This window comes from Dendropsophus ebraccatus, chromosome 3 (genome assembly GCF_027789765.1).
Source record: "Dendropsophus ebraccatus isolate aDenEbr1 chromosome 3, aDenEbr1.pat, whole genome shotgun sequence".
NCBI lineage: Eukaryota > Metazoa > Chordata > Amphibia > Anura > Hylidae > Dendropsophus > Dendropsophus ebraccatus.
Window position 1 is genome coordinate 5358865 of NC_091456.1, and position 25074 is coordinate 5383938.

Sequence of the window (25074 nt, forward strand, 5' to 3'; positions counted from 1 at the left end):
GCTGTGCTGTACGAGTGTGCTGTGGTGAGCTCCCCCTGCTGGCCAGAAGCCACCATACCGTCCCTGCTGTCATGTGACGTGATTCTTCATGAAAAGACATCTCGCATCTATGGGAGCAAAAATTTATCTAAGACACTGCCTGATTTTCGGGGAAACACTGTAGTCACTAGCTGACTACTACTGCGACTTTGAAATCAATGGTTTCCGCGTGCAGCACACCACAGTACAGGTCAGGAGCCCTGATAGTAGCAATACGACAACTGGGTGTTCCCTGACTGATGCAAACAAGGGAAACGCATTCATAACATTCTATGTAAAGCAACAATGGTCAATGCTAGAAAGTTTCTTCATTCCATTTTCTTCCACCATAGAAGTCATTGGCGCGTATCCGTGAGGCGACCTCGGATTCCACCTGATATCCGCACTCGTCTCTGACACGATTCAATGAGGATGGAAAATCACCACAACAAACGTAAGATCACAGCGTGAATATAAAACCTTTACTGATACGGAATAAACGACTATGTTTACATGTTATCGTTAGAGCCGTTTCCAGAGGTTCAGAGAAGGAGATTGATGCCCGTTATGGGGTATTTACAATCCCCCCGTCTTCCTGAGGGACCGCCTGGCTTTAGGCTACACCCATCTGCTTGTAAAGTTCAATAACCGTTTCATCCCACTGAGCCTGAAAGCAAATACCAGCGACTGGGGAGCAGAGTCCATACTTCTTACGGAAATTGCGGGCGTCAAACTTCTCTCGCCCTACAGCAGTTCTGTCGCTCACATGAGGTTCATTACATTTCAGCGGCTTCTCCTGCTCATATGCAAGCCAGGTATACCGATGCATGCCTGCAATACACACCGATGGCGAGTATATATTAGATGCATCGGACACTGGAGATCTGAGGCTTCACACCACCTTAACCCTCTGAGGACCAGGCCCGAATGACACAGTGGACCGCACAAATTTTGATCTTAGTGTTTTCGTTTTTCCCTCCTCCCATTCTAAGAGCTCCAGCACTTTTAGTTTTCTATCTACACGGCCATGTAAGGGCTTATTTGTTACAGGAATAGTTGTACTGTGTAATGGCGTCATTCATTTTACTATAATATGTATGACGGAATTCCAAATATATTATTTATGAAGATATAAATAGGTGAAATCGTAAAAAAGAATGCAATATGGTAACGTTTGGGGGGTTCCTGTGTCTACGTAATACACTATATGGTAATAGCGACGTGATACCATTATTCTATAGGTCAGTCTGAACACAACCATATGCAGGTTACACAGATTTTCTTTTTTTTTTTATGAAATCCTTTTTTTTTGGCAATTAATTATTAATAAAATGGGCCTATTGTGACGCTTATAACAGTTTTATTTTTTCACCTATGGGGCTGTATGGGGTGTCATTTATTCCGCCATGATCTCTAGTTTTAAAAAATACCATATTTGTGAAGATCGGACGTTTTGATCACTTTGTATAATTTTTTTTTATATATAATGTAACAAAAAAATCGGTAATCCGCAAGCTTTTTTCCCTCTTTTTGTGTTCGCCGTTCGCAATGACGCTTGTTATATTTTAATAGATTGGACAATTACGCACGCTACAGTATATTAAATGTTTATATATTTTTATGTTTTATTTATATAATGGGAAAGGGGGTGATTTCAATTTAATTGGGGGAGGGGCTTTGGAGCAGTGTATTAGTGATTTTAACTTTTTTTTTTTACACATTTGAAGTCCCTTTGGGGGACTTGTACATACAATTCCTAGATTATTCATAATACTGATCATCGCTATGCCATAGGCATAGTATTGATCAGTGTGATAGGCAATCTGCTCATTGAGCCTCCCTGTGCAGGCTCAGTGAGCAGATCGCCGATTGGACCGCACGGACTGTTAAGAGACCTCCGGCGGTCCGATACAACGATCGGGGACCCTGCAGTCACACTGCGGGGGTCCCGATTGGTAAGTGACAGGGGACTCCCCCGTCACTTACACTTAAACGCCGCGGTCGTTTAAGGGGTTAATGACACGCTGCAGTGCGATCGCTGCAGCCTGTCATTAACGGTGAGGTGCCGGCTGCTCACTGCAGCTGGCCCCCACCTCCTATGAAGCGCGCTCCGCTCCGGAGCGAGCTTCATAGCAGGAGAAACACCCTAGACGTACAGTTATGTAACTGTACGTCCAGGGTCGTCTAGGGGTCAAAATCTCAGAAAAAAGGCAATAAAAACGCCAGCGGACAGATGTTAGCTGGAGGTCAATAGAAGTTTATGATCGGCCTTACACACATGGGGCATTTATTACGTCTGGCATTTTCTTGCGCCGGGCTAAAAAATGTCCCCGCAGCGCAGACAGTACGCAGATTTATGTAGAGGCACGAAGCTCCGAGCTGGCGTAGGTTTCTTTATCACTTTTCCCATACGAAAAATCATAAATTCAGCGGACGCCAGAAAAAAAGCGAACGCATGAAAAAAAACGCCATGTGCGGTATTGGTGGTTTTTCTGACTTTTTTTTTAAATTTTGGCCTGAAAAACACCAGACAAAAAGTGTGTGCGCGAGGGCAACCTAAGGGGTTTTTTTTTATGCATTTGCGTTTTTTCTGGCATTTTTTACTTTATGTGTCAATGATCTTTTTGTGGTGTAGGTGTTTTTCTGTGCTGAACTTTTTTTCCCCCTCTGCCATCACATGACCTCGCTGCTGGATCACAAAAGGTGACAAGAACAACAGAAAAAATACAAATAAAACAGCATACGCACAACAATGGCATTTCTGAGACAACCAATACAATCCAATTGCAGTCTACGTCCAATTTCACACTGAGCAAAAACGGCGGCATGGAGAGTGGCGGGAGCAGATGGCGCCCTCCCATTCACTCACTGCAAGACACTGAGCACGGCGAGATTCCGCGGCAGAGAGCTCCGCTGCAGAATTCTGACGTTTTTGCTCAGTGTGAACTGGGCCTATGGGAGAAAAAACGCCCCCCATCCCCCCTCAGCATGCTGCGTACTGGAAACTGACACAGAACCTGAAAAACACCAGAAAAGAGAGTAAAAAAGCCACCCCCGAAAAAAACACCATTTATCAAACATGGTGTAAAGTGAGACTGGCTCAGTCGCCCCCAGCAACCAATCAGATTCCACCTCTCATTCCTCACAGACTCATTGGAAAATGAAAGGTGGAATCTAATTGGTTGCCGGGGGCGACTGAGCCAGTCTCACTTTACACCATGTCTGATAAATCTCCCCCATGGGTGTAAGGCCGATCATAAACTCCCATTGACCTCAGGTACATCTGGCTGCTGGAGTTTTTATTGCAGTTTTTCCAGGATTTTAATGCCATGTGAAGCAGGAACTGGGCTGCAAACACACACAGCTTTTTGGGGGTAAACGGTCATTGCAGTTTTTGTGCCAAAACCAGAAGTGGATCCAACAGGAAATAGACGTACACGTCCTCCCTTTATATTTTCCGTCCCATTGGAATCCACTTCCGGTTTTGCTGCGTGGGTTTCCAGCTCGGTTCCCGTAGTTGCTTTGTACAAGCTCCATGTTATATACTGTACCTGTATCTTTTCCTGCTCCTGAACCAACATATTGGGTCAGAGTATGGCCGCTGTCCAGGTCGTTCCCCTTCACATTTACCACCAGGTAGTGATGCCATTGTCTGGAGGGAAACAATAGATGAAAAGACAATGCAAAGACGTGCAAAGTAACACAGAGACACTAAAACATGATAAAAGCAAAGCAAAATAATTCAAGGGGTTATGCAATGATTTAGGCTATGTTCACACAGTAATTTTTTTTATTACAAGAACGGCCGTTGCTCACACTCTGTACTGGCGGCCGTACATTGCATAGACTTTAATGGTTAATTGGCTTGCAGGTACACCCAAATGTGTCCAAACAGAAATAAAATGATGTTCCTGCAGCTGATATGGTAACTTCGGCCACAGCAACATGGGAAACACCGTCCGTTGTTTGTACATAGTGTGAACATAGTTATCCCCTATCCACCTATTAACAAACCAGGCAACAACAAGCCTCCTCATTTTCTTTGTATTTGTTAACCTTAAGGGGTACTCCTGCCCGGGTGCTGATACAAGGCTCCGGTGACTTACCTCCTCGGTTCCAGCGCCGGGTCCCGGATCGCGCCGCTCCGTACACCCGTCCCGCTTCCTGGTGTGAGCTGTGGCATGAGACGTGACGTCTCAAGGCAGCTCAGCCATTCAGCGGCTGAGGCGGGACTCCGCTACGGTCACTGAATGGCTGAGCTGCCTTGAGACGTCACGTCTCATGCCGCAGCTCACACCAGGAAGCAGCACGGGTGTATAGGGCGGCGCGATCCGGGACCCAGCGCTTGAAGCAGGGAGCCTTGTATCAGCACCCCCTCCCCGGCCATAGCTAAAAAATACCCCCGGGCAGGAGTACCCCTTTAGTATTAGTTCTTTTATGCACAGAAGCAAAAAAAAAAAAAAAGTTAAAAATCTCTAAATTTTGTGTCTTAGCCCTTTAAAAAAATGTGACCTTTTTTTTAGCCATATTGTCAGCAGGTTTTGGGGGCTTTAACAAAAGTTTTAGAAATGGTTACTTTTTATTTGTGACGCAGCGTGGACTCTTCACATCCTAAATGATATGCATATATATGGCTGAAGAAATGAGCCAATAATTTCACAGCCATAAAATACATCTATGTAGCCACCAGGGGACACTTTCCCATTGAACTGAATGGAATTTTACATGAAAAATACTAACTTTTTGGACCAAAAGATTAACGTGCACATGGCATAACCCCTTTAAGGGGGCACTCCAGCAAAAGTCTTTTTCTTTCAAATCAACTAGTATCAGAAACTTATATAGATTTGTAATTTTCTTCTATTTAAATATCTCAAGTTTTCCAGTACTTATCAGCTGCTGTATGTCCTACAGGAAGTGGTATTCTCTCCAGTCTGACACAGTGCTCTCTGCTGCCACCTCTGTCCATGTCAGGAGCTGTCCAGAGCAGCAGCAAATCCCCATAGAAAACCTCTCCTGCTCTGGACAATTCCTGACATGGACAGAGGTGGCAGCAGAGAGCGCTGTGTCAGACTTTAGAGAATACACCACTTACTGTGGGACATGCAGCAGATGGAAGACTGGAGATTTTTAAATAGAATTAAATTACAAATCTATAAAATGTTCTGAAACCAGTTGATTTGAAAGAAAGAGATTTTCACAGGAGTACCCCTTTAAATGACTTCTTCTGTACGTCTATGTATAGGATATATTTTGTTGTTCTCACGCCATAGAGCGATCGTGCTTGCTCGGTACATCAGGATCGGTCAGTATTATAGTATACAGCTTCTTGGGGTCCATGCCTTCCCATTCTAGGGTCGGTCTCTTTGTAATCTATCAAATAAAAATGAGAAGTAAATTAGAACAATCCTGTTAGTGAACGGACACAACGTGTGTCCTGGGAAATCCCTGTGGCTGTAAGAAATATTATAAGGCGGCTTCTTTCTCACAGTTTTATGCAACACTACAATATTAAAGGGGTTATCCGGCATTAGAAAAACACGGCCATTTTCTCCCAGAGGGTGGGTTCACACTGAGGAATTTTCGCTGATAAATTACGCGGAATTCCGTCGCCTGTATGCGCACACAGCCGCGTGCCTTTCCGCCGCCTCCCTAGACCTTGCGGCCGTGCGCACGTACAGGCGACGGAATTCCGCTGAATTTATCCGCGAGAATTCCTCGGTGTGAACCCACCCAGAGACAGCACCGCTCTTGTCTCCAGGTCAGGTGCGGTTTGCAATTAAGCTCCATTCACTTCAATGGAACTGAGTTTCAGAATCTGCATCCAAACCGGAATTAATGATAATGAACATTATTTGTGGCCGTTGTCTGAGCTTATCAGTACATAGCCTAAAACTGTAAGGGGGGGGGTATCTTTTTTGCATTTCTGCATTTCAAAACTACATTTTTTGTCCATCTATTTCTTTTAGCAGAAAAAAACTAGTGACAGAAATACTGAACAGATCGGTGTATTACATCACTGTATGACATCACTTACATCATTCTGTTCAGCGGTTCTCCTGATATGCAGGAGAATGGACTTTGTGCTGCACCACTCCCCCTGCTCTCCAGCTGAAAGATTGACCGCACCCCTGGGATCTCTGCGCCAGTGGCGATCAGGTATTGAAAATAAAATATTTCACTGCTCCAATTAGTATATTCACGTTATATAATGAATCTGTTTCAGTACTTGTCTCCAATCAGTAAAGAAAGAAATCTACATAAAGCATTAGTCTGAAGTCTCAAGAAACAGCTGTTTTTTTTTTCAATATTGAGAAAAAAAAGATGGAAGAAAAACATTTGAAGGATATTGTAATACTGACTGTTTCCTGTCCATTTCCGGGACGTATTATGTGCGGGTAGTAGATTACGCCTTCGAGTCCCGGGCAAAAAAGGAGGGAACCCAATCACTGTATGAGTACATTCTGCATATTCCAGGCACCCATCGGCAGCACGTCAGGCTATGCTCCACCATCCCTGTCTGACAGGCGGCCTGTGCATAGTCTGATGTGGGGAAGACAACAAGATGGGAACTTAGGGGGAGATTTATCAAAGGGTGTAAAATTTAGACTGGTGCAAACTGCCCAAAGCAGCCAATCACAGCTCAGCTCTAACAGCAACCAATTACATCTCAGCTCTAACAGCAACCAATCACAGCTCAGCTCTAACAGCAACCAATTACAGCTCAGCTCTAACAGCAACCAATTACAGCTCAGCTTCCAGCTCTGGTGAAAGGAAAGCTGAGCTGTGATTGGTTGCTGTGGGCAGTTTGCACCAATCTAAATTTTACACCCTTTGATAAATCTCCCCCTTAGTCCTTTGTTTTTTACAGCCGAATCACCACAAAGGAGATCAAACTAAGGCCATGTTCCCACACAGTACTTCTCTCAGTATTTTTCAACCAAAACCAGGAGTGGATTGAAAGCACAGAAAGGCTATGCTCACACACTGCTGAAATTGAGTGGATGGCCGTCATTTAATGGCAAATAATAGACGTTATTTCAAAACAACGGCCACTTATTTTAGAAAAACTGTAATTATTTGAATGACGGCCATCCACTCAATTTCAGCAGTGTGTGAGCATAGCCTTTCTGTGCTTTTAATCCACTCCTGGTTTTGGTTGAAAAATACTGTGTGGGAACATCGCCTAAAGCTGGGTTTACACTGTGTTTTTGCAGTCCGTGTAATGTATATAACGGATCCGAACAAGAAATAGCTTGAAGTCTGTAGGGAGACTTGATTCATGACGTCTGTTCTTAATCTTAGGTCTGGGTTTATACCTTGTGTATACAGCTCTGGAATCAAGGGGGCGCTATAATAATAAATAATAATACAAGCTGCATAGTAAAGCTTTAAAATAATAAACTAGAATGTACTCACCTCCCCTGCTTAGCCCGGTGATGTCTCTCCCTAACTGTCCGCATCTGCAGGGGCGCACAGGTCATCAATCATTGCTTTGCGGCACAGATCATGTCTCCAAAACGGATTTACGGATTAAGTATTTAGATGCAGCTGTCAAAGGTGACAGCTGCATCTAAATGCTTGCTGTCCCCCATCATTGGTGGTTTAATGGGGGGATCGCCCCCCGCGTCGTGATCGCTGGGGAGCGATCCCCGCATCTTCACTGGGCTGGGGTCTGCGCCGTAATGGCGCTGATCCCGATTCGGCATTCTATTGCTCTCGGCTGCAGCAGCCAAGAGCAATACAACACTGATCTCACGGATCTAAGCAGTATATCTATGCTCAATGAGAGATCAGTGTAGTGATACTAGAAGTCCCACAGGGGGGAATAACCCCAACCCCAGGGGGGGGGGGGAATAACCCCAACCCCAGGGGGGGGGGGAATAACCCTAACCCCTGGGGGGGGAATAACCCTAACCCCTGGGGGGAATAACCCTAACCCCAGGGGGAATAACCCTAACCCCAGGGGGACTTCTAGTATGTGTGTAAAAAAATAAATAAATGTTTTTCTTTATTAACCCCTTAACGACATCGGGCGTACCCATACGCCCCCGTTGCCTGGGCTTTAACGCAAACGGGCGTATGGGTACGCCCGATGTTTCCCCGATCGCTGCGTGTTCACACACAGCGGTCGGGGAAGATGGCCTGCTATAATGTATAGCAGGCCATCTTAGCTTCACGGCACGGGGGGTGGTTAACACCCCCCGTGCTTACGATCGCCGCTATAGGCTGATCAATTCAGATCAGCCAATAGCGGCGATCGGAACCTTTCCGGGTCATCGGTGACCCGATGACCCGGAAAAAAATGGCGGTCGGTGCTGTCCGAGGACGGCACCGACCGCCATTACTGTAAAAAGTAATGTTGATCGCCGTGCCACCGGCCCGATCGCCGTGAACGGCCGGCCGGCCGTTCACGGCGATCGGGCCGGTGGCACGGCGATCAGAGTCCAGCAAAATAGTAAATACCTGCCCTGGACCCCTCAGCTAGAGAGCCGAGGGGTCCAGAGCAGGTATTTGTACATTACTCACCTGTCCCGGGCTCCTGATCGGCGTCTTCCGGGTTCGCGGCGTCCTCCGTCATTCCGTTCGGTCTTCGGGTCTTTCCGGCGGTCCTCGTCGTCTTCTTTCGGCTATTTTCGGCTCCAGCCTCGTCATTTTCCGGATTTTGCGCTCTGCTGCCCCCTAGCGGCTGATATGTGTAATACACTTATCAGCAGCTACAGGGATATTCAGAATATAAAAAAAAATTATTTTTTTTTCCCAAATTTTTTTTTTTCTATTTTCCGCACCCTATCGCCGCTGAGTGTTGATCAGCATCGCACGAAAGTGCGCTGCTAATCAGCAACTCCTCCTTTTTGGCGTAGGGTGTTTTTTTTCTATATTCTACTGCCACGGTCTGCTTATAAGTGCCGGACACAATAGCGGCATTTATCAGCAACTCCTTTGTTGGCGTAAGTTTTTTTTTATACTTACTGTAAAAAAAACACGTAAAAAACACTACATTACACCACACTACATTGAATAAAGTTTGACACTACACCACTACATACCCCATATACCAATCCCCGTATAAAGATGGCCCCCAGGGTGTTTTCGGTGTCAGAGGGATACGTTATTATTGCCTCCGACACCGAAACAGCCAGTGAGGATGAATGGGGGGGATCCTTCTTTCCTCCATTCATCCTCATCATCCTCATCATCCAGTGACGTGTCTGGGGGGTAGCGTAGCGTACGCTGCCCCCCAGACACGTCTTTTCCGCCAGTACCGTCCCAATAAGAGATGGCGGTATGGTGTGAAATTCTACAAACTCTGTGAGAGTACCTCAGGGTACACTTACAGATTTCGGGTACGTGCAAACTGCGGAATGGCGAAGGATAACCCTTTGTGCATTCCGCAGCTGGCACCCGCCGGCGGACTGATGCGGGCGCATGTCTCTATCCGTGTCATAGACTCCATTCTATGCACGGGCGGAATCCGTCGTCCATCCAAAGAATGAACACGTTGGACGGAGAGCGGAATCCGCCCGTGCATAGAATGGAGTCTATGACACGTGTGGAGACGTGCGCCCGCATCAGTCCGCCGGCGGGTGCCAACTGTGAAATGCACGAAGGGTTATCTGTCGCGATTCCGCAGTGTGCATGTACCCTTAGAGTGTATGAAGGAAGGGACACCCGAATCCAGCCCCCAGATGCCCCCAGATGCCCCCTCCCCCCCCATCCTCGGAGTTAATGGGGAGATCGTCCGGGAACTGATCTTCCCACTGCTGGATAAAGGTCACCACCTGTACAGGGATAACTTTTATACCAGCACCCCCTCTTCCGGTCCCTCGCGGCCCTGTAGCTTGCGGCACGATCCGTAAATATCAGAAGTAGTAATAGCGCCCTAATATTTAGCAGCCATGGAGCGGACCCAGCACTTCTGGATATGAAGGACCCCGTATCGCACCAGGACAACATTCTCCAGGTGACGTCCCCCACACTGGAGAACAGGAGACCCCAGAAGAAGTGCAGAGTGTGGGGTAACAGGGGGATCAGGAAGGACACCATTTTCCAGTGTGACACCTGTCCTGATCGCCCAGACCTCTGCATACTGGATCGCTCCAAGGCGCACCACACATCACTGGGGTTCTACATTATCTAAATTCTGTCCCTTATTCCTATTTCAGGGGTCACGTTGATTCAGGGATTATTCTGATCGCCATTATGGATTCGGGAAGGAATTTTTCCCCTGTGATGAGGCTACTGTCGTCTGCCTTACGAGGGTTTTTTGCCTTCCTCTGGATCAACACAGGTTGAATTTGATGGACACCTGTCATTTCCAACCTTATAAACTAATAATTGGCCTAATACCCCCAAATAAATTAATAATTGTCCCTTTTCCCCAGCTAAATAGGTATGGCCGCCATTCCCATTAGAGGATGCCATGATGCAATTACAAAGCCTCTGTGCAGCCAGGACAGTAGAAACCCCCCACAAGTGACCCCATTCTGGAAACTACACCCCATATGGAATCTAACAAGGGGGTCAGCGGGGATATGGCCCCCTGGTGACGGCCACATTTGGGACGTGAAAATGAAAAAAATTGTATTTTTTATTTTCTCGGCACATGTTCCACTTATGTGCCAGTCACCAGTGGGGTCCATATGCTCACTGCACCCCTTGTTAGATTCCTTATGGGGTGTAGTTTCCAGAATGGGGTCACTTGTCGGGGGTTTCTACTGACCTGGCAGCACAGGAGCTTTGTAATTGCGACATGGCCTCCATCCTCCATTCCAGCCTCTAAATGGCGCTCTGTCCCTTTGGTGACTTGCCCTGTGCCCATATGGCACATTATGCCCACATGTGGGGTATTTTCGTACTCAGGGGACACTACCCTACACGTTTTGTGTTCATTTTCTTTTTTAACCCCTTGTGGAAATGGAAAAAAATCAAGGCTAGACCAACATTTAGTGTAATTTTTGTAAAATTTTTACTCTAAATTATTAATCTTGTCATGTTTTTTCATTTTCACAAGGGGTTAAAAGATAAAAAAAAACATTTAATGTGTAGAGCAATTTCCCCTGAGTACGGAAATACCCCACATGTGGACATAAAGCGCCATGCGGGTGCAGGGTAAGCCTCCGAAGGGACGGAGCGCCATTTGGTTTTTGAAGGCTGGATTTGGATGGAATGGATTTCGAGGGGCCATGTTGCATTCAAAAGGCCCCTGTGTTGCCAAGACAGTTGAAACCCCCCACAAGTGACCCCATTATGGAAACTGCACCCCTCAAGGAATGTAACAAGGGGTGTAGTGAGCATATGGACCCCACTGGTGACGGACACAAATGTGGAACAATGTGGCGTGAAAATGAAATATTACATTTTTTACACTATAATGTTGGTCTAGCCTTGAATTTATCATTTTCACAAGGGGTTAAAAGAGGAGAAAAAAAACAAAATGTGTAGCGCAATTTCCCCCGAGTCCGTAAATACCCCACATGTGGACATAAAGCGCCATGCGGGTGCAGGGTAAGCCTCCGAAGGGAAGGAGCGCCATTTGGTTTTTGAAGGCTGGATTTGGATGGAATGGATTTCGAGGGGCCATGTTGCATTCAAAAGGCCCCTGTGTTGCCAAGACAGTTGAAACCCCCCACAAGTGACCCCATTATGGAAACTGCACCCCTCAAGGAATGTAACAAGGGGTGTAGTGAGCATATGGACCCCACAGGTGACGGGCACAAATGTGGAACAATGTGGCGTGAAAATGAAATATTACATTTTTTACACTATAATGTTGGTTTAGCCTTGAATTTATCATTTTCACAAGGGGTTAAAAGAGAAAAAAACACACAATATGTGTAGAGCAATTTCCCCCGAGTCCGTAAATACCCCACATGTGGACATAAAGCGCCATGTGGGTGCAGGGCAAGCCTCCGAAGGGAAGGAGCGCCATTTGGATTTTGGAGGTTGGATTTGGCTAGAATGGATGATGAACGCCATGTCGCATTTACAGAGCCCTCGTGCTGCCAAAACACTGGAAACCCCCCACAAGTGACCCCATTCTGGAAACTGCACCCCTCAGGGAATCTAACAAGGGGTGCAGTGAGGATATGGACCCCTTGATGACGGACACATTTGTGCCATGAAAGTGAAAAAATGAAATTTTTCCCTTTCACGTCACATTGTTCCACATTTGTGCCCGTCACCAGTGGGGTCCATATGCTTACTGCACCCCTTGTTAGATTCCTTGAGGGGTGTAGTTTCCAGAATGGAATCACTTGTGGGGGGTTTCCAGTGTCTTGGCAGCACGAGGGCTCTGTAAATGCGACATGGCCCTTGAAATCCTTTTCAGTGAAATCCAGCTTCCAAAAGCCAATTGGCGCTCCTTCCCTTTGGAGGCTCGTCCTGCGCCCCCTTGGCACTTTATTGCCACATGTGGGGTATTTCTGTACTCGGGAGAAACTGCGCTACACATTTTTTGTCTTTTTTTGCCTCTTATCCCTTTAAGAAAATGAAAAATTGAAGGCTAGAACAACGTTTTAGTGTAAAAAATAATTTTTTCTTTTTTCACGCCATATTGTTCGGAAAATCTGTGAAGCACCTGTGGGGTCCAGATGCTCACCGCACCCCTTGTTACATTCCTTGAGGGGTGTAGTTTTCTAAATGGTGTCCCTTTAGGGGTGTTTTTTAGGTTTTGGCACCCCAGAGCCTCTGCCAACCTGAAGTGGTACAGTCAGAAATGACCAAATATAACGGAGGCATTGAAATTCACTAGGCGCTCCCTTATATCTGAGGCTTGTGGTTGCGTCAAATAGCGCAATAGGGTCACATATGGGGTATTTCTATAAACTGCAGAAACGGGGCAATAATTATTGGGGTGCATTTCTCTGGTAATAGGTTTATAATTATGAAAAATATTGGATTACAATAAAATCTCTGCACAGAAAATTAAAATTTTCAAATTCCTTACACACTTAGCTTTTATTTCTGTGACTCCCCTAAAGGGTTAAAACACTTTCTGGATGTGCTTTTGCAGAGTTTGGGGGGTGCAGTTTCTGAAATGGGGTGCTTTGTGGGGCTTTCTAACATACAGGCCCCTCAAATACACTTTAAACCTGAACAGGTCCCTAAAAATATCTGATTTTGAAATTTTACTGAAAATTTGGAAATTTGCTGCTAATGTTTTAAGCTTCCTATCGTCTAAAAAAAATGAAAGATAGTTTAATAAATGCCGCCAACATAAAGTAGACATGTTGCTAATGCTATTTAATATATAATTTATGTGGTATAACCACTTTCTGTATACGCAAAAAAGTTTCAAAGTTGGAAAAATGCATTTTTTCACATTTTTTCACATTATTTGGGTTTTTTTCATAAAGATTTGTTATGAGTATCGACTCCAATTTACCAGAAATGTAAAGTACAATGTGTCACGAGAAAACAATCTCAGAATCAGCCGGATAGGTAAAAGCATCCCGAAGGTATTAATGACTAAAGTGACACTGGTCATATTCATAAAATTTGTCTCTGTCATTAAGGCCATTTCAGGCTCTGTCCTTAAGGGGTTAATAAATAATCCCCTCCCCTAATAAGTTTGAATCACCCCCCTTTTCCCATTTTATAAATAAAAAATAAATAAATAAATAAACATATTTAGTATCGCCTTGTGCGTAATCGCCTGAACTATTAATTTATCACATTCCTGATCTCGCACGGTAAACGGCGTCAGCGCAAAAAAATTCCTAAGTGCAAAATTGCTCATTTTTGTTCGCATCAAATCTAAAAAAAATTTTTTAAAGTGATCAAAAAGTCGCATATACACAAACAAGGTACCGATAAAAAGTACACATCATGGTGCAAAAAAATGACACGTTATAAGCATGGTAATAGACCGATTTTAAGGAACATATATATATATTTTTTTTTTTTAAAAAAAGGTTTACATTTTTTAAAGCCATCAAATAAAATAAAAGCTATACATATCATTGTAATCGTACTGACAAGTCACTTTTACCCTAAGGTGAACAACGTAAAAAAATATAAAAAACCCAAATAATAAAATTGCGTTTTTGTTTTTTTTTCAGTTTCACTTCATATTTGAACAAAAATTACGTTTGACATTGCAAAGTACAATTAGCGTTGCAAAAAAATAAGGGCTCATCTAGGTCTCTAGGTGGAAAAATGCAACTGGCTGTGTCCCTTAAGGGTTAAACTTTAATTTTGAGGTTTATTAATGCAAATCTAATTCCTAGGTCCAAAAGAGGCACACTCGGGAGGTATATATATATATCTATATCTATATCTATCTATGTGATGTTACTGCGGTGACCCGGGTAACTATTATCGCCCCATAATGTACAGCACACAGGACAGGATCCTCTTAGTGAGGAGGAAAGCTGAGCGGTTTTTACTGTCTACACCAGAGAGGGGGAACCTGCAGCCAAAGGCTGTCCGGGCATGATGGGAATTGTAATTTTGCAACAGCCGGAGGGCAGCAGGTTCCCCATCACTGCTCTACACTAAAAACAGATGGAGAGCACCAGCAAGCAGGGTGAGTATTGCTGATGGTAAATCCTGTCCCGCTTCCACTCAGAGACTATGCGCTCAAGCAAGGAAAGGGTTAAGGCGGCCATTGTGAGGTCTACCCATCCCATGTATCAGAAGTTCTGGCATTTTTAACTCCATCATTTCCGTAGTGTATGTCAGCGGGAGGACTGACGGGTTAACCCAATGCTGCCCGGACAGGACGGATGATAACGCATGAGTACTAATGGTAGCAGACTACAGGGTAACTCCCAGCATGTCCTGACAGCAGTCTGATGGGGGTTGTAGTACTGCAATAGCTGCATCACACTATTATAATGGTCCCAAACTACAGAAACTGCTGCAACATATTAACCCATTATAACCCAGCTATGGCAGTGCCCACAGTGCAGGGGTAGTAGTGGCAGCTTCCTACCTGGCGGGGTGTGACGATTTGCCCCAGCTTGTCTATGCATAGGGCTCCATGTCTCACCACCAGAGGGACCTTGGGTCGGTCATCCACATCACTCAGCTTCAAGGGGCCGTCCCACTCCTTAACATCAAACACCATGGTGACCACTGGGCACTATTCACACTCCCCGGAGCCGCAGCGCCCGCACTGCTAGGGGGTACCGTATAAGAAGTCACCGATGGCCCCGCCCCCTGACGCTTCTAGCCAATGGCTGACGCGAGGAGGATCCAGGCTGGATGGTGATTGGTCGCCGCTCGCCCCGCTCTGTGTCGCTGAGGACGGGCGGGGAGCGGGGCCCTGGTCCTGTCTTGCCGGGTTTGGCAGCTGGTACTGGGCTGTTGTGCCCGCAGGCTGGGCTCACCCGCTGCCTCATGTACAAGCAGGAACAGAGGAAGCCAGTGCATGGCAGCGGGAGGGTAACCTGGCACCAGGACAAGTCAGGTCGGGTGATACTGCGCTGCAATGTCTATGGGGATGAATGAGATATGAAACCAGCAAGAGACTGTCCACAGGTGCTACAAAAAGAGTAATAAAAACCAATACTCACCTGCCCCGCTGCCCCTGCTCCCCCACCGCATCCCCTGCTCCCCCGCCGCTGCCCCTGCTCCCCCGCCGCTGCCCCTGCTCCCCCCCCGCTGCCCCTGCTCCCCCACCGCATCCCCTGCTCCCCCACCACTGCCCCTGCTCCCCCACCACTGCCCCTGCTCCCCCACCACTGCCCCTGCTCCCCCACCGCATCCCCTGCTCCCCCGCCGCTGCCCCTGCTCCCCCGCCACTGCCCCCGCTCCCCCACCACTGCCCCCCCTTACCGCTGCCCCTGCTCCGCCATCACTGCCCCTGCTCCCCAACCACTGCCCCTGCTCCCCCACCGCATCCCCTGCTCCCCCGCCACTGCCCCTGCTCCCCCGCCGCTGCCCCTGCTCCCCCTCCACTGCCCCTGCTCCCCCGCCGCTGCCCCTGCTCCGCTGCCCCTGCTCCCCCACCACTGCCCCTGCTCCCCCACCGCTGCCTCTGCTCCCCCACCGCATCCCCTGCTCCCCCACCGCTGCCCCTGCTCCCCCGCCGCTGCCCCTGCTCCGCCATCACTGCCCCTGCTCCCCCACCACTGCTCCCCCACCGCTGCCCCTGCTCCCCCACTGCTGCCCCCGCTCCCCCACCACTGCCCCTGCTCCCCCACCACTGCCCCTGCTCCCCCACCGCATCCCCTGCTCCCCCGCCACTGCCCCTGCTCCCCCGCCGCTGCCCCTGCTCCGCCATCACTGCCCCTGCTCCCCCACCACTGCTCCCCCACCACTGCCCCTGCTCCCCCACCGCATCCCCTGCTCCCCCACCACTGCCCCTGCTCCCCCACCGCTGCCCCTGCTCCCCCACCGCTGCCCCTGCTCCCCCTCCGCTGCCCCTGCTCCCCCACCGCTGCCCCTGCTCCCCCACCGCTGCCCCTGCTCCCCCACCACTGCCCCTGCTCCCCCACCGCATCCCCTGCTCCCCCACCACTGCCCCTGCTCCCCCGCCGCATCCCCTGCTCCCCCGCCGCATCCCCTGCTCCCCCGCCGCTGCCCCTGCTCCCCACCACTGCCCCTGCCCCCCCCACCGCTGCCCCTGCTCCCCCACCGCTGCCCCTGCTCCCCCACCACTGCCCCTGCTCCCCCACCGCTGCCCCTGCTCCCCACCCCTACGTAGCTACGCCAATGGTCACGTTCACATGTTCCTCTACAGATGTTCTGCAAATACAGACAGCCAATCACTGCAGGTGTGGTGTCTCACCATGGATGTTACTAGTATGTTACACCCCTTGCAAAAATCTGTACTTCAAGTAACTGTGGCAGTGAAGTAGTACCTACGTTTTGCTATTGTATATAACTGTACTTATGTTTTTCACAGCTGCAGGTAACCAAAGGGTTATTGTTTGTGGTGATCTGTACACCAATGAGGACCTTCTCTTCTTCTCTACCTATCTCTAAGATCCTTTCTTTCTATTCTTGCTTCTCCACCACTCATAGGGCACACAACATCTTCTGTAGGAAGCTGTCACATGGGGAGAGGAAGCATACACCCACTTTTTAGTTAGTCTTAGTCTGGTCGCAGTACCGAGAGGGGGCAAGACAAGTTGGCCCCTGCAGTGGTCCAGCTGGGCCCTGGCTCTGCCAGGTCCCCACTCCAGAACTAATCTTAGTCTTAGTCAGTCTTGGTCTTAGTCAGGTTCCTGTGTAGAGCAGACGCACATGGGAGACTCAGACACCAGCGCAGATATAACTAGGTAAATTGGCCACCTTGCTCAACTCAGGTAACAAGGTCTGGGGCTTGTGTCACCCTCATAGGACAGGTCACGGGACTGGTGGGCAAACAGTTAAGGTCGAAAGACAGGCACAAGTAAAAGTCTACGTCCAATCTTCAGTATTCTGCTACTACTTCTAAAGTTCCGGCAGGGAATACTTCTACCCTAAGTCGGGACTCTCCGCACACTCTCCTCTCCACTACTCTGAACTTGAAGCACAAACTCCTCTCCACTGTTCTGGACTCTCAGTGTAAACTCCCCTCTACTACTCACGACTCTTCTACTGTAAAGGTCCTCAGTACAGCTTCTGTCTTGTCAAGTCTACAGTCCGCTATCAGCTATTGTATAAAGTATTCTCTCAGTAAAGAAGATCTAACGGGACTCAGTGATTCTTATCCAAGCACCTACACATCAAACACCATTTCCTTGGGTCATCTCCCCTTTCTGTGGGTGGTGGTACCGACAGTCCGGGTGGGTCACAACTCCACTGCAGACCACCGTGGTAAGCGCCCAAGGAACCCCTCACAGCCCGGCAGGTCACCGACCACAGGGGAAAGGGTATAGCTCGCCACTCTAAACTAAAAGCTGGTGTGTCTCCATACCTGTGTGCCCACCTGGCACTGGCGTCACAACACTGTACCATCTGGCTGAGCGATATCCCGACCAACCACCACAGCAGTGGCGTCACACGATATCACTTAGTAAGTGACCGGTTGCACACATACCACTGTAAGGTGGTACACCACCACACAGGCACCTCAGTAATACTGGGGTTTTACCAGTAAGATGGCTGCTTTTATTGGTCGATCATCTAGTTATTCACATGTGCCGTGGATCATGTCTGTATTGTTGTATGTTGAGTCTGGTCACAATGGTCCAGAAAAGACCATGATATGCGGACTATATCGTAGCCTGAGGCCATTATAAGTTGAAGGCAGTGTTCCCTTATGCTGCAAGGCCGCTTATCTCAAAGGGAAGCCCCGCTGCAACTAAATGTAGAGTGAGTGGCAATGTGTACCGGAGGAAAATCCCAACTCCTGTATATTTACATTTTATAGCGTACTACGTAATGTGCGTATAGAAGCATGGACTCCCTGCTCCTGTACAGCAGACCGGCGCACATCTCCTCCTTCGTGCAACATGTGATGACGTCATTTTGTTGCGCATCGCTAGCAGGAGAAGACCTGCGAGCCGCAGAGACTACAGGAGGATGCAACTCCCGAAACGCGTAATTGCTTATTTTATGTACATTTTTACTGATTTTATCCAATAAATCAGCCATGTTTTTATGTTTTATACTCCACTTGTTATGAAGGATTTTTCGGCAGCACCAGGATACCTACCCAGGAACTTTTTTCTTCTCTCCACTGTATGAAACCAGGGGGCAGGGGTTAACTTCGATACTAGGAGCATCCTGGAGGGGGCAGGGGTTAACTATATTACTAGGGGCATCCAGGCAGTAGAGGGGTTAAAGGGGTACTCCGGCGCTGATTAAAAAAAAAAAAATTGATCAATCAAACATAGTTTTCCCACTTACCATCTCCGTCTCCATTTGAATTTCTTGCTGTTTGCAGGTCCCTGAAGCTCAAGTTTGTGTCTTCATTCTTTCTTCACTTCCTGGTTTGGGCTTTCCCATGATGCACTTTGTCTCCTGTGATGTCTGACTCTGTAAAACTGTTAGATGGCTTACATCTTGTTCAGCCAATCAGAGCTGAGCAACCTGAGTCATCTGACAAAGGGAGGCTGGCTTAACAGGGCTTAGACCCGCCTCCCTCTTGATGATGTCATTGTCTAAAATTGGCTTCCTGGGGTCAACAGTTATTAGGTAAGAATGAGTTTTCATTCACTTCCTGGTGGGGGGAAAAGATAGGAGATAGAAACTTATTACAGTTATATACCTTTGTAATGTGTTTCAATTATTGGAAAAAGCTTTTTTCTGGAGTACCCCTTCAACTATAATATTAAGGGCATCCTTGGGGGGGGGTTGTTCACTACATTACTAGGGGAATCCTGAAGGGAGCAGAAGCTAACTACAATACTAGGGGCATCCTGGAAGGGGCAGGGGTTAATTAAAATATTAAAGGCATCCTGGGGGAGGGGGGGAGGGTGTTTCACTACAATACTAAAGGCATCCTGGAGGGGGCAAGGGTTAACTACAATACTAGGGGCATCATGGAGGGGGCCAAAGGGGTATTCCCCCAAGAGCTAAAAAGACGTCTCCCGTCTTTCTAGTTGCTGCCGTTCCTGATTTACAAGTTTTTCTTAAAGATGGTCTATAACCAAGATAGGAAACTACATTTCCCATCATGCAATGCTTATGCCTGATGATGGTAATGTAGCAGAGCTGTTATGGTGATGGAGCAGAGCTAAGATGATGGTGGTGAGGGTGATTTAGCAGAGCTGAGATGCTAATGGTAATGTAGCAGAGCTGTGATTGTGATGGAGCAGAGCTGAGATGATGGTGGTGATGATGTAGCAGAGCTGAGGTGATGGTGATGTAGCAGACTTGCAGAGAGGAGGCAGGGGGTTAATCAGAGGAGCACTGCAGGGGGCCCAGGGTGTGTGTGGCTGTGAGGGGGCTGCGGGCCACTGCAGGTGAGTTTGCAGGGGGAGTGGGTTGGGCTGCAAGCAGCTGAGCTGGGGGAAGGGAGGGTTAGCTGCAGTGACAGGAGTGCCGCGAGGTGAGGGGTAAGGTGGATGACCGGAGCGCCAGTGGGCCACCGGGTGGTCTTTGGGGGGGGTGTCGGCTGCACTGACCGGGGCGTCGCGCGGCCACCTGAACTGACAGTGCCGCCTGTGTCCTCCAAGTGAGCTAGGGGGTGGCGGCTGCACTCACAGAAGTGCAGCGGGTGGTCACCAGGAGAGTTGGGGGGCTACAAGCACAGGAGCCCCACCGGGTGAGCTGTGTGGGTAAGCTCTGGGGCGGGGGTCCGTGAGTAACCTCCGGGGGGCATACGGTCGGGTGCTTTCAGAGACTGAAACATTAATCTGCGACAGCTGTCACTGTCTCAGTCTCCTCCCTTACTTCAGTGGGCAGGGTTAGAAGCGCTAACCCAGCCCATTGAACAGACGAAGGACACGTGATCCCGACACGGAGGGTGGGGGCCAGGAGCAAGGAGCGGTGTTGGAGTGGACTGAGATCTGATTATTTTATGCGTTTAGTGGGGGTGAATGTACCTAGATAACAGCAAAACTGTGCAAAATCCATAATAAATTGACATTGGAAAGATGGAAAGCTATGGTTGGTCAACGTATTAATGCAAAAATAATTTTGAGGGGAATACCCCTTTAAAACTTTATAGGGGCACAGAGGGGCTTAAAGTGACTGTACCACCAGGCCCAGGCTGAAGCACTGCAGGTGGGCCGACCCACCCTTAGTGGGAGGAAACCCTAGCCCCTCTATGATAGGGTTCCATTGATTCTAATGGAGTCACATCAGGGAGGGGCTGGGGTTTCTTCCCACTGGGGGTGGGTCGGCCCACCTCCAGTGTTTCAGCCTTGGCCTGGTGGTACAGTCACTTTAAAGGGGTTATCCAACGCTACAAAAACATGGCCACTTTTCCCCTTACTGTTGTCTCCAGTTCAGGTGTGGTTTGCAATTAAGCTCCATTTACTTCAATGGAACTGAGTTTCAAAACCACACCCAAACTGGAGACAACAGTACAGGGAAAGTGGCCATGTTTTTGTAGTGCTGGATAACCCCTTTAACTACTATACTGTATGTGCTTAAGCAAGGAACCTAAAATGTCTCTCTTGCAGATTCTGGAGAGAGGATTTACAGCAGGGGCTGGCTGGCAGATTTTAGCCTGGGGGGCAAGCACACGGCACTGGCCCTTGACTGGCAGGCTAGCGGCCCATCCACCACCCTGGCCCTTACCTGGTATTACCCTCCCCAAATAAGTGCGGGAAAGGAAGATTACACATGCGCCACAGAATTATAGTATTGTGGCCAGTGTTCCCAGCCACGAAAAGCCCTTGTGATATACATCTATTGGATTAAAGGGAACCTAGCTCCAGGTGCACAGCATAGTACCTTAGGGTGCCTTTAAACAGAGAGATTTATCTGACCGATGTTTGAAGCCAAAGCCAGGAACAGACTATAAGCAGAGAACAGGTAATAAAGGAAAAACTGAGATTTCTCCTCTTTTCAACTCCATTCCTGGCTTTGGCTTCAAAAATCTGTCAGCTAAATCTGTCTGTGTGAATGCACCCTTAAGGTACCATGCTGTGTACCCGGTGACCCTGTTATCAGTGCTGTAATGCCCTCTTGGTTCTCTTATCATGTTAAAACCATCAGCCCTGAATCTCTGCAGCACCAGCTGTTATCAGAGGATGTACTACAACTCCCAGCATATCCTGAGGGCTGCAGACTGTAAGTAAATGCTGGGAGTTGTAGTGTTTGCAGCTGTTGTACTTGGAGGATTCCTGGTGTATTGTATACTGGAGGCTTTGTGAGAGATCAGTATACAGAGTTCTGTGGGGGATCAGTATGTGGATGTGACCCCAGAACAGAACTAATAGGGGATAGAAGAAATATACCGTTACTGACCAAATCCAATACACCAGTATATAAGAAACATATATTGTCACTGTGACCACAACCATTACCACCCCATACTAACTAATACCACCACACCATAACTGAGATCCAGTATAACAAGACCAATAATACCAGTATAAAAGAAACAAATATCACAACCCCTTCACCACCACCGCCATTACTAACTAACATCCACTGTACAAATACCAGGATCATCCCCATAGAAGGTTCTCATTATTAAAATGTGTCTGCTGGTTGTGATCTCATGTGTAATCAAAGATACATAATGAACTGCTAGATAGCTATTTCCTACTGGATATCTATCTATCTATCTATCTATCTCCTATCTATCTATCTATCTATCTATCTATCTATCTATCTATCTATCTATCTCCTATCTCCTATCTATCTATCTATCTATCTATCTATCTATCTATCTATCTATCTATCTCCTATCTATCTATCTCCTATCTATCTATCTATCTATCTATCTATCTATCTATCTATCTATCTATCTATCTATCTATCTATCTCCTATCTATCTATCTCCTATCTATCTATCTCCTATCTCCTATCTATCTATCTATCTATCTATCTATCTATCTATCTATCTATCTATCTATCTATCTCCTATCTATCTATCCATTATCTATCTATCTATCTATCTCCTATCTATCTATCTATCTATCTATCTCCTATCTATCTATCTCCTATCTATCTATCTCCTATCTATCTATCTATCTCCTATCTATCTATCTATCTCCTATCTATCTATCTATCCATTATCTATCTATCTATCTATCTCCTATCTATCTATCTATCCATCTATCTATCTATCTATCCATCTATCTATCTATCTCCTATCTATCTATCTATCTATCTATCTATCTATCTATCTATCTATCCATTATCTATCTATCTATCTATCTATCTATCTATCTATCTATCCATTATCTATCTATCTATCTATCTATCTATCTATCTATCTATCTCCTATCTATCTATCTATCTATCTATCTCCTATCTATCTATCTATCTATCTCCTATCTATCTATCTCCTATCTATCTATCTATCTATCTATCTATCTATCTATCTATCTATCTATCTATCTATCTATCTATCTATCGCCTATCTATCTCCTATCTATCTCCGGTATAAGAACACTGACAATAGAACACAGTTGTCAAACTCCGTCCCTCCAGTTGTTACAACACTACAAATCCCATCATGACTGGACAGATAAACCATGACGGGAATTGTAGTTTTGCAACATCTGGAGGGACATAGTTTGACACCCCTGATAAGTTATAAGACCTTATAAGTTATTATAGTGCAGTTACATTCAGTGACTCACAGTAGGCGTCTTCTCTGCATGAAGAGACGTCCACTTTTCCTTTTCTTCTCCATCCGGCTCCGGCCATCATGAAGGCTTCTCTGGCCATGACTCCTCTCCACGGGATCTGTCAGACAGACATTTCAGGCTTCTTGCTCCAGCAACATCCTCATCAATACATCCCTCCATATAGAATAGCCCCCCGCTGCACATCTCTCCATATAGAATAGCCCCCCCCCCCCCCCGCTGCACATCTCTCCATAAAGAAAAGCCCACCTGTGCATCCCCCATATAGGATAGCCCCCCCCTGTGCATCCCCCCATTTAGAATAGCCCCCCCCCGTGCATCTCCCCATATAGAATAGCCCCCCGTGCATCCCCCCATATAGAATAGCCCCCTTGTGCAACCCCCCTCGTAGAATAGCCCCCTGTGCATCCCCCCTCATAGCATAGCCCCCTGTGCATCCCCCTTCATAGAATAGCCCCCCTGTGCGTTCTCCTTTATAGAATAGCTCCCCCTGTGCATCCCCCTTATAGAATAGCTCCCCCTGTGCATCCCCCCCTCATAGAATAGCCCCTTGTGCATCCCCCCTCATAGAATAGCCCCCCTGTGCATCCCCCCCAATATAGAATAGCCCCCCTGTGCATCCTCCCATATAGAATAGCCCCCTGTGCACCCCCTCATAGAATAGCCCCCTGTGCACCCCCTCATAGAATAGCCCCCTGTGCATCCCCCTCATAGAATAGCTCCCCCTGTGCATCCCCCTCATAGAATAGCCCCCATGCACCCCCCCATATAGAATAGCCCCCATGCACCCCCACATATAGAATAGCCCCCCTGTGCATCCCCCTTCATAGAATAGCCCCCCTGTGCATTCTCCTTTATAGAATAGCCCCCCCTGTGCATCCCCCCTTATAGAATAGCTCCCCCTGTGCATTCTCCCTTATAGAATAGCTCCCCCTGTGCATCCCCCCCTCATAGAATAGCCCCCTGTGCATCCCCCCTCATAGAATAGCCCCCTGTGCATCCCCCTTCATAGAATAGCCCCCCTGTGCATCCCCCCCTCATAGAATAGCCCCCCTGTGCACCCCCCCTTATAGAATAGCTCCCCCTGTGCATCCCCCCCCTCATAGAATAGCCCCCTGTGCATCCCCCCCCTCATAGAATAGCCCCCCTGTGCATCCCCCCTCATAGAATAGCCCCCTGTGCACCCCCCTTATAGAATAGCTCCCCCTGTGCATCCCCCCCTTCATAGAATAGCCCCCCTGTGCATCCCCCCCTAATAGAATACCCCCCCTGTGCATTCTCCTTTATAGAATAGCCCTCTGTGCATCCCCCTAATAGAATATCCCCCTGTGCATCCCCCTTATAGAATAGCCCCCCATGCATCCCCCCATATAGAATAGCCTCCTTGTCCATCCCCCCTCATAGAATAGCCCCCCATGCACCCCCCCATATAGAATAGCCCCCCTGTGCATCCCCCCCTCATAGAATAGCCCCCCTGTGCACCCCCCCTTATAGAATAGCTCCCCCTGTGCATCCCCCCCTCATAGAATAGCCCCCTGTGCATCCCCCCTAATAGAATAGCCCCCCTGTGCACCCCCCCCTTATAGAATAGCTCCCCCTGTGCATCCCCCCTCATAGAATAGCCCCCTGTGCATCCCCCCTCATAGAATAGCCCCCTGTGCATCCCCCCTAATAGAATATCCCCCTGTGCATCCCCCCTCATAGAATAGCCCCCCTGTGCACCCCCCCTTATAGAATAGCCCCCCTGTGCATCCCCCCTCATAGAATAGCCCCCTGTGCATCCCCCCTCATAGAATAGCCCCCTGTGCATCCCCCCCTAATAGAATATCCCCCTGTGCATCCCCCCTCATAGAATAGCCCCCCTGTGCACCCCCCCTTATAGAATAGCCCCCCTGTGCATCCCCCC

The 25074-nt window shown here is 47.8% G+C and overlaps 1 protein-coding gene across 1 annotated transcript; it reads right to left on the minus strand.

Annotated features, from left to right (window-relative positions):
- Nucleotides 1-473: 473 nt before the first annotated feature.
- On the minus strand, nucleotides 474-15152 carry LOC138785144 (phosphatidylethanolamine-binding protein 1-like). Its single transcript, XM_069960736.1, has 4 exons — nucleotides 14957-15152; nucleotides 5285-5391; nucleotides 3570-3670; nucleotides 474-849 (listed from the first exon to the last, which is right to left on the minus strand). Exons 1-4 carry the CDS (start codon nucleotides 15089-15091, stop codon nucleotides 632-634), a joined length of 561 nt encoding a protein of 186 aa, XP_069816837.1. The 5' UTR covers nucleotides 15092-15152; the 3' UTR covers nucleotides 474-631.
- Nucleotides 15153-25074: the final 9922 nt, after the last annotated feature.

Coding starts and splice junctions, on each gene's coding strand:
- LOC138785144 (XM_069960736.1), bottom strand. CDS start 15,091: ATGGTGTTTGATGTTAAGGAGTGGGACGGCCCCTTGAAGCTGAGTGAT. Junction 3,671..5,284: donor AAGCACGATCGCTCTATGGC/GTGAGAACAACA, acceptor GTTTCCCTCCAG/ACAATGGCATCACTACCTGG. Junction 850..3,569: donor AGGAGCAGGAAAAGATACAG/GTACAGTATATA, acceptor TGTGTATTGCAG/GCATGCATCGGTATACCTGG.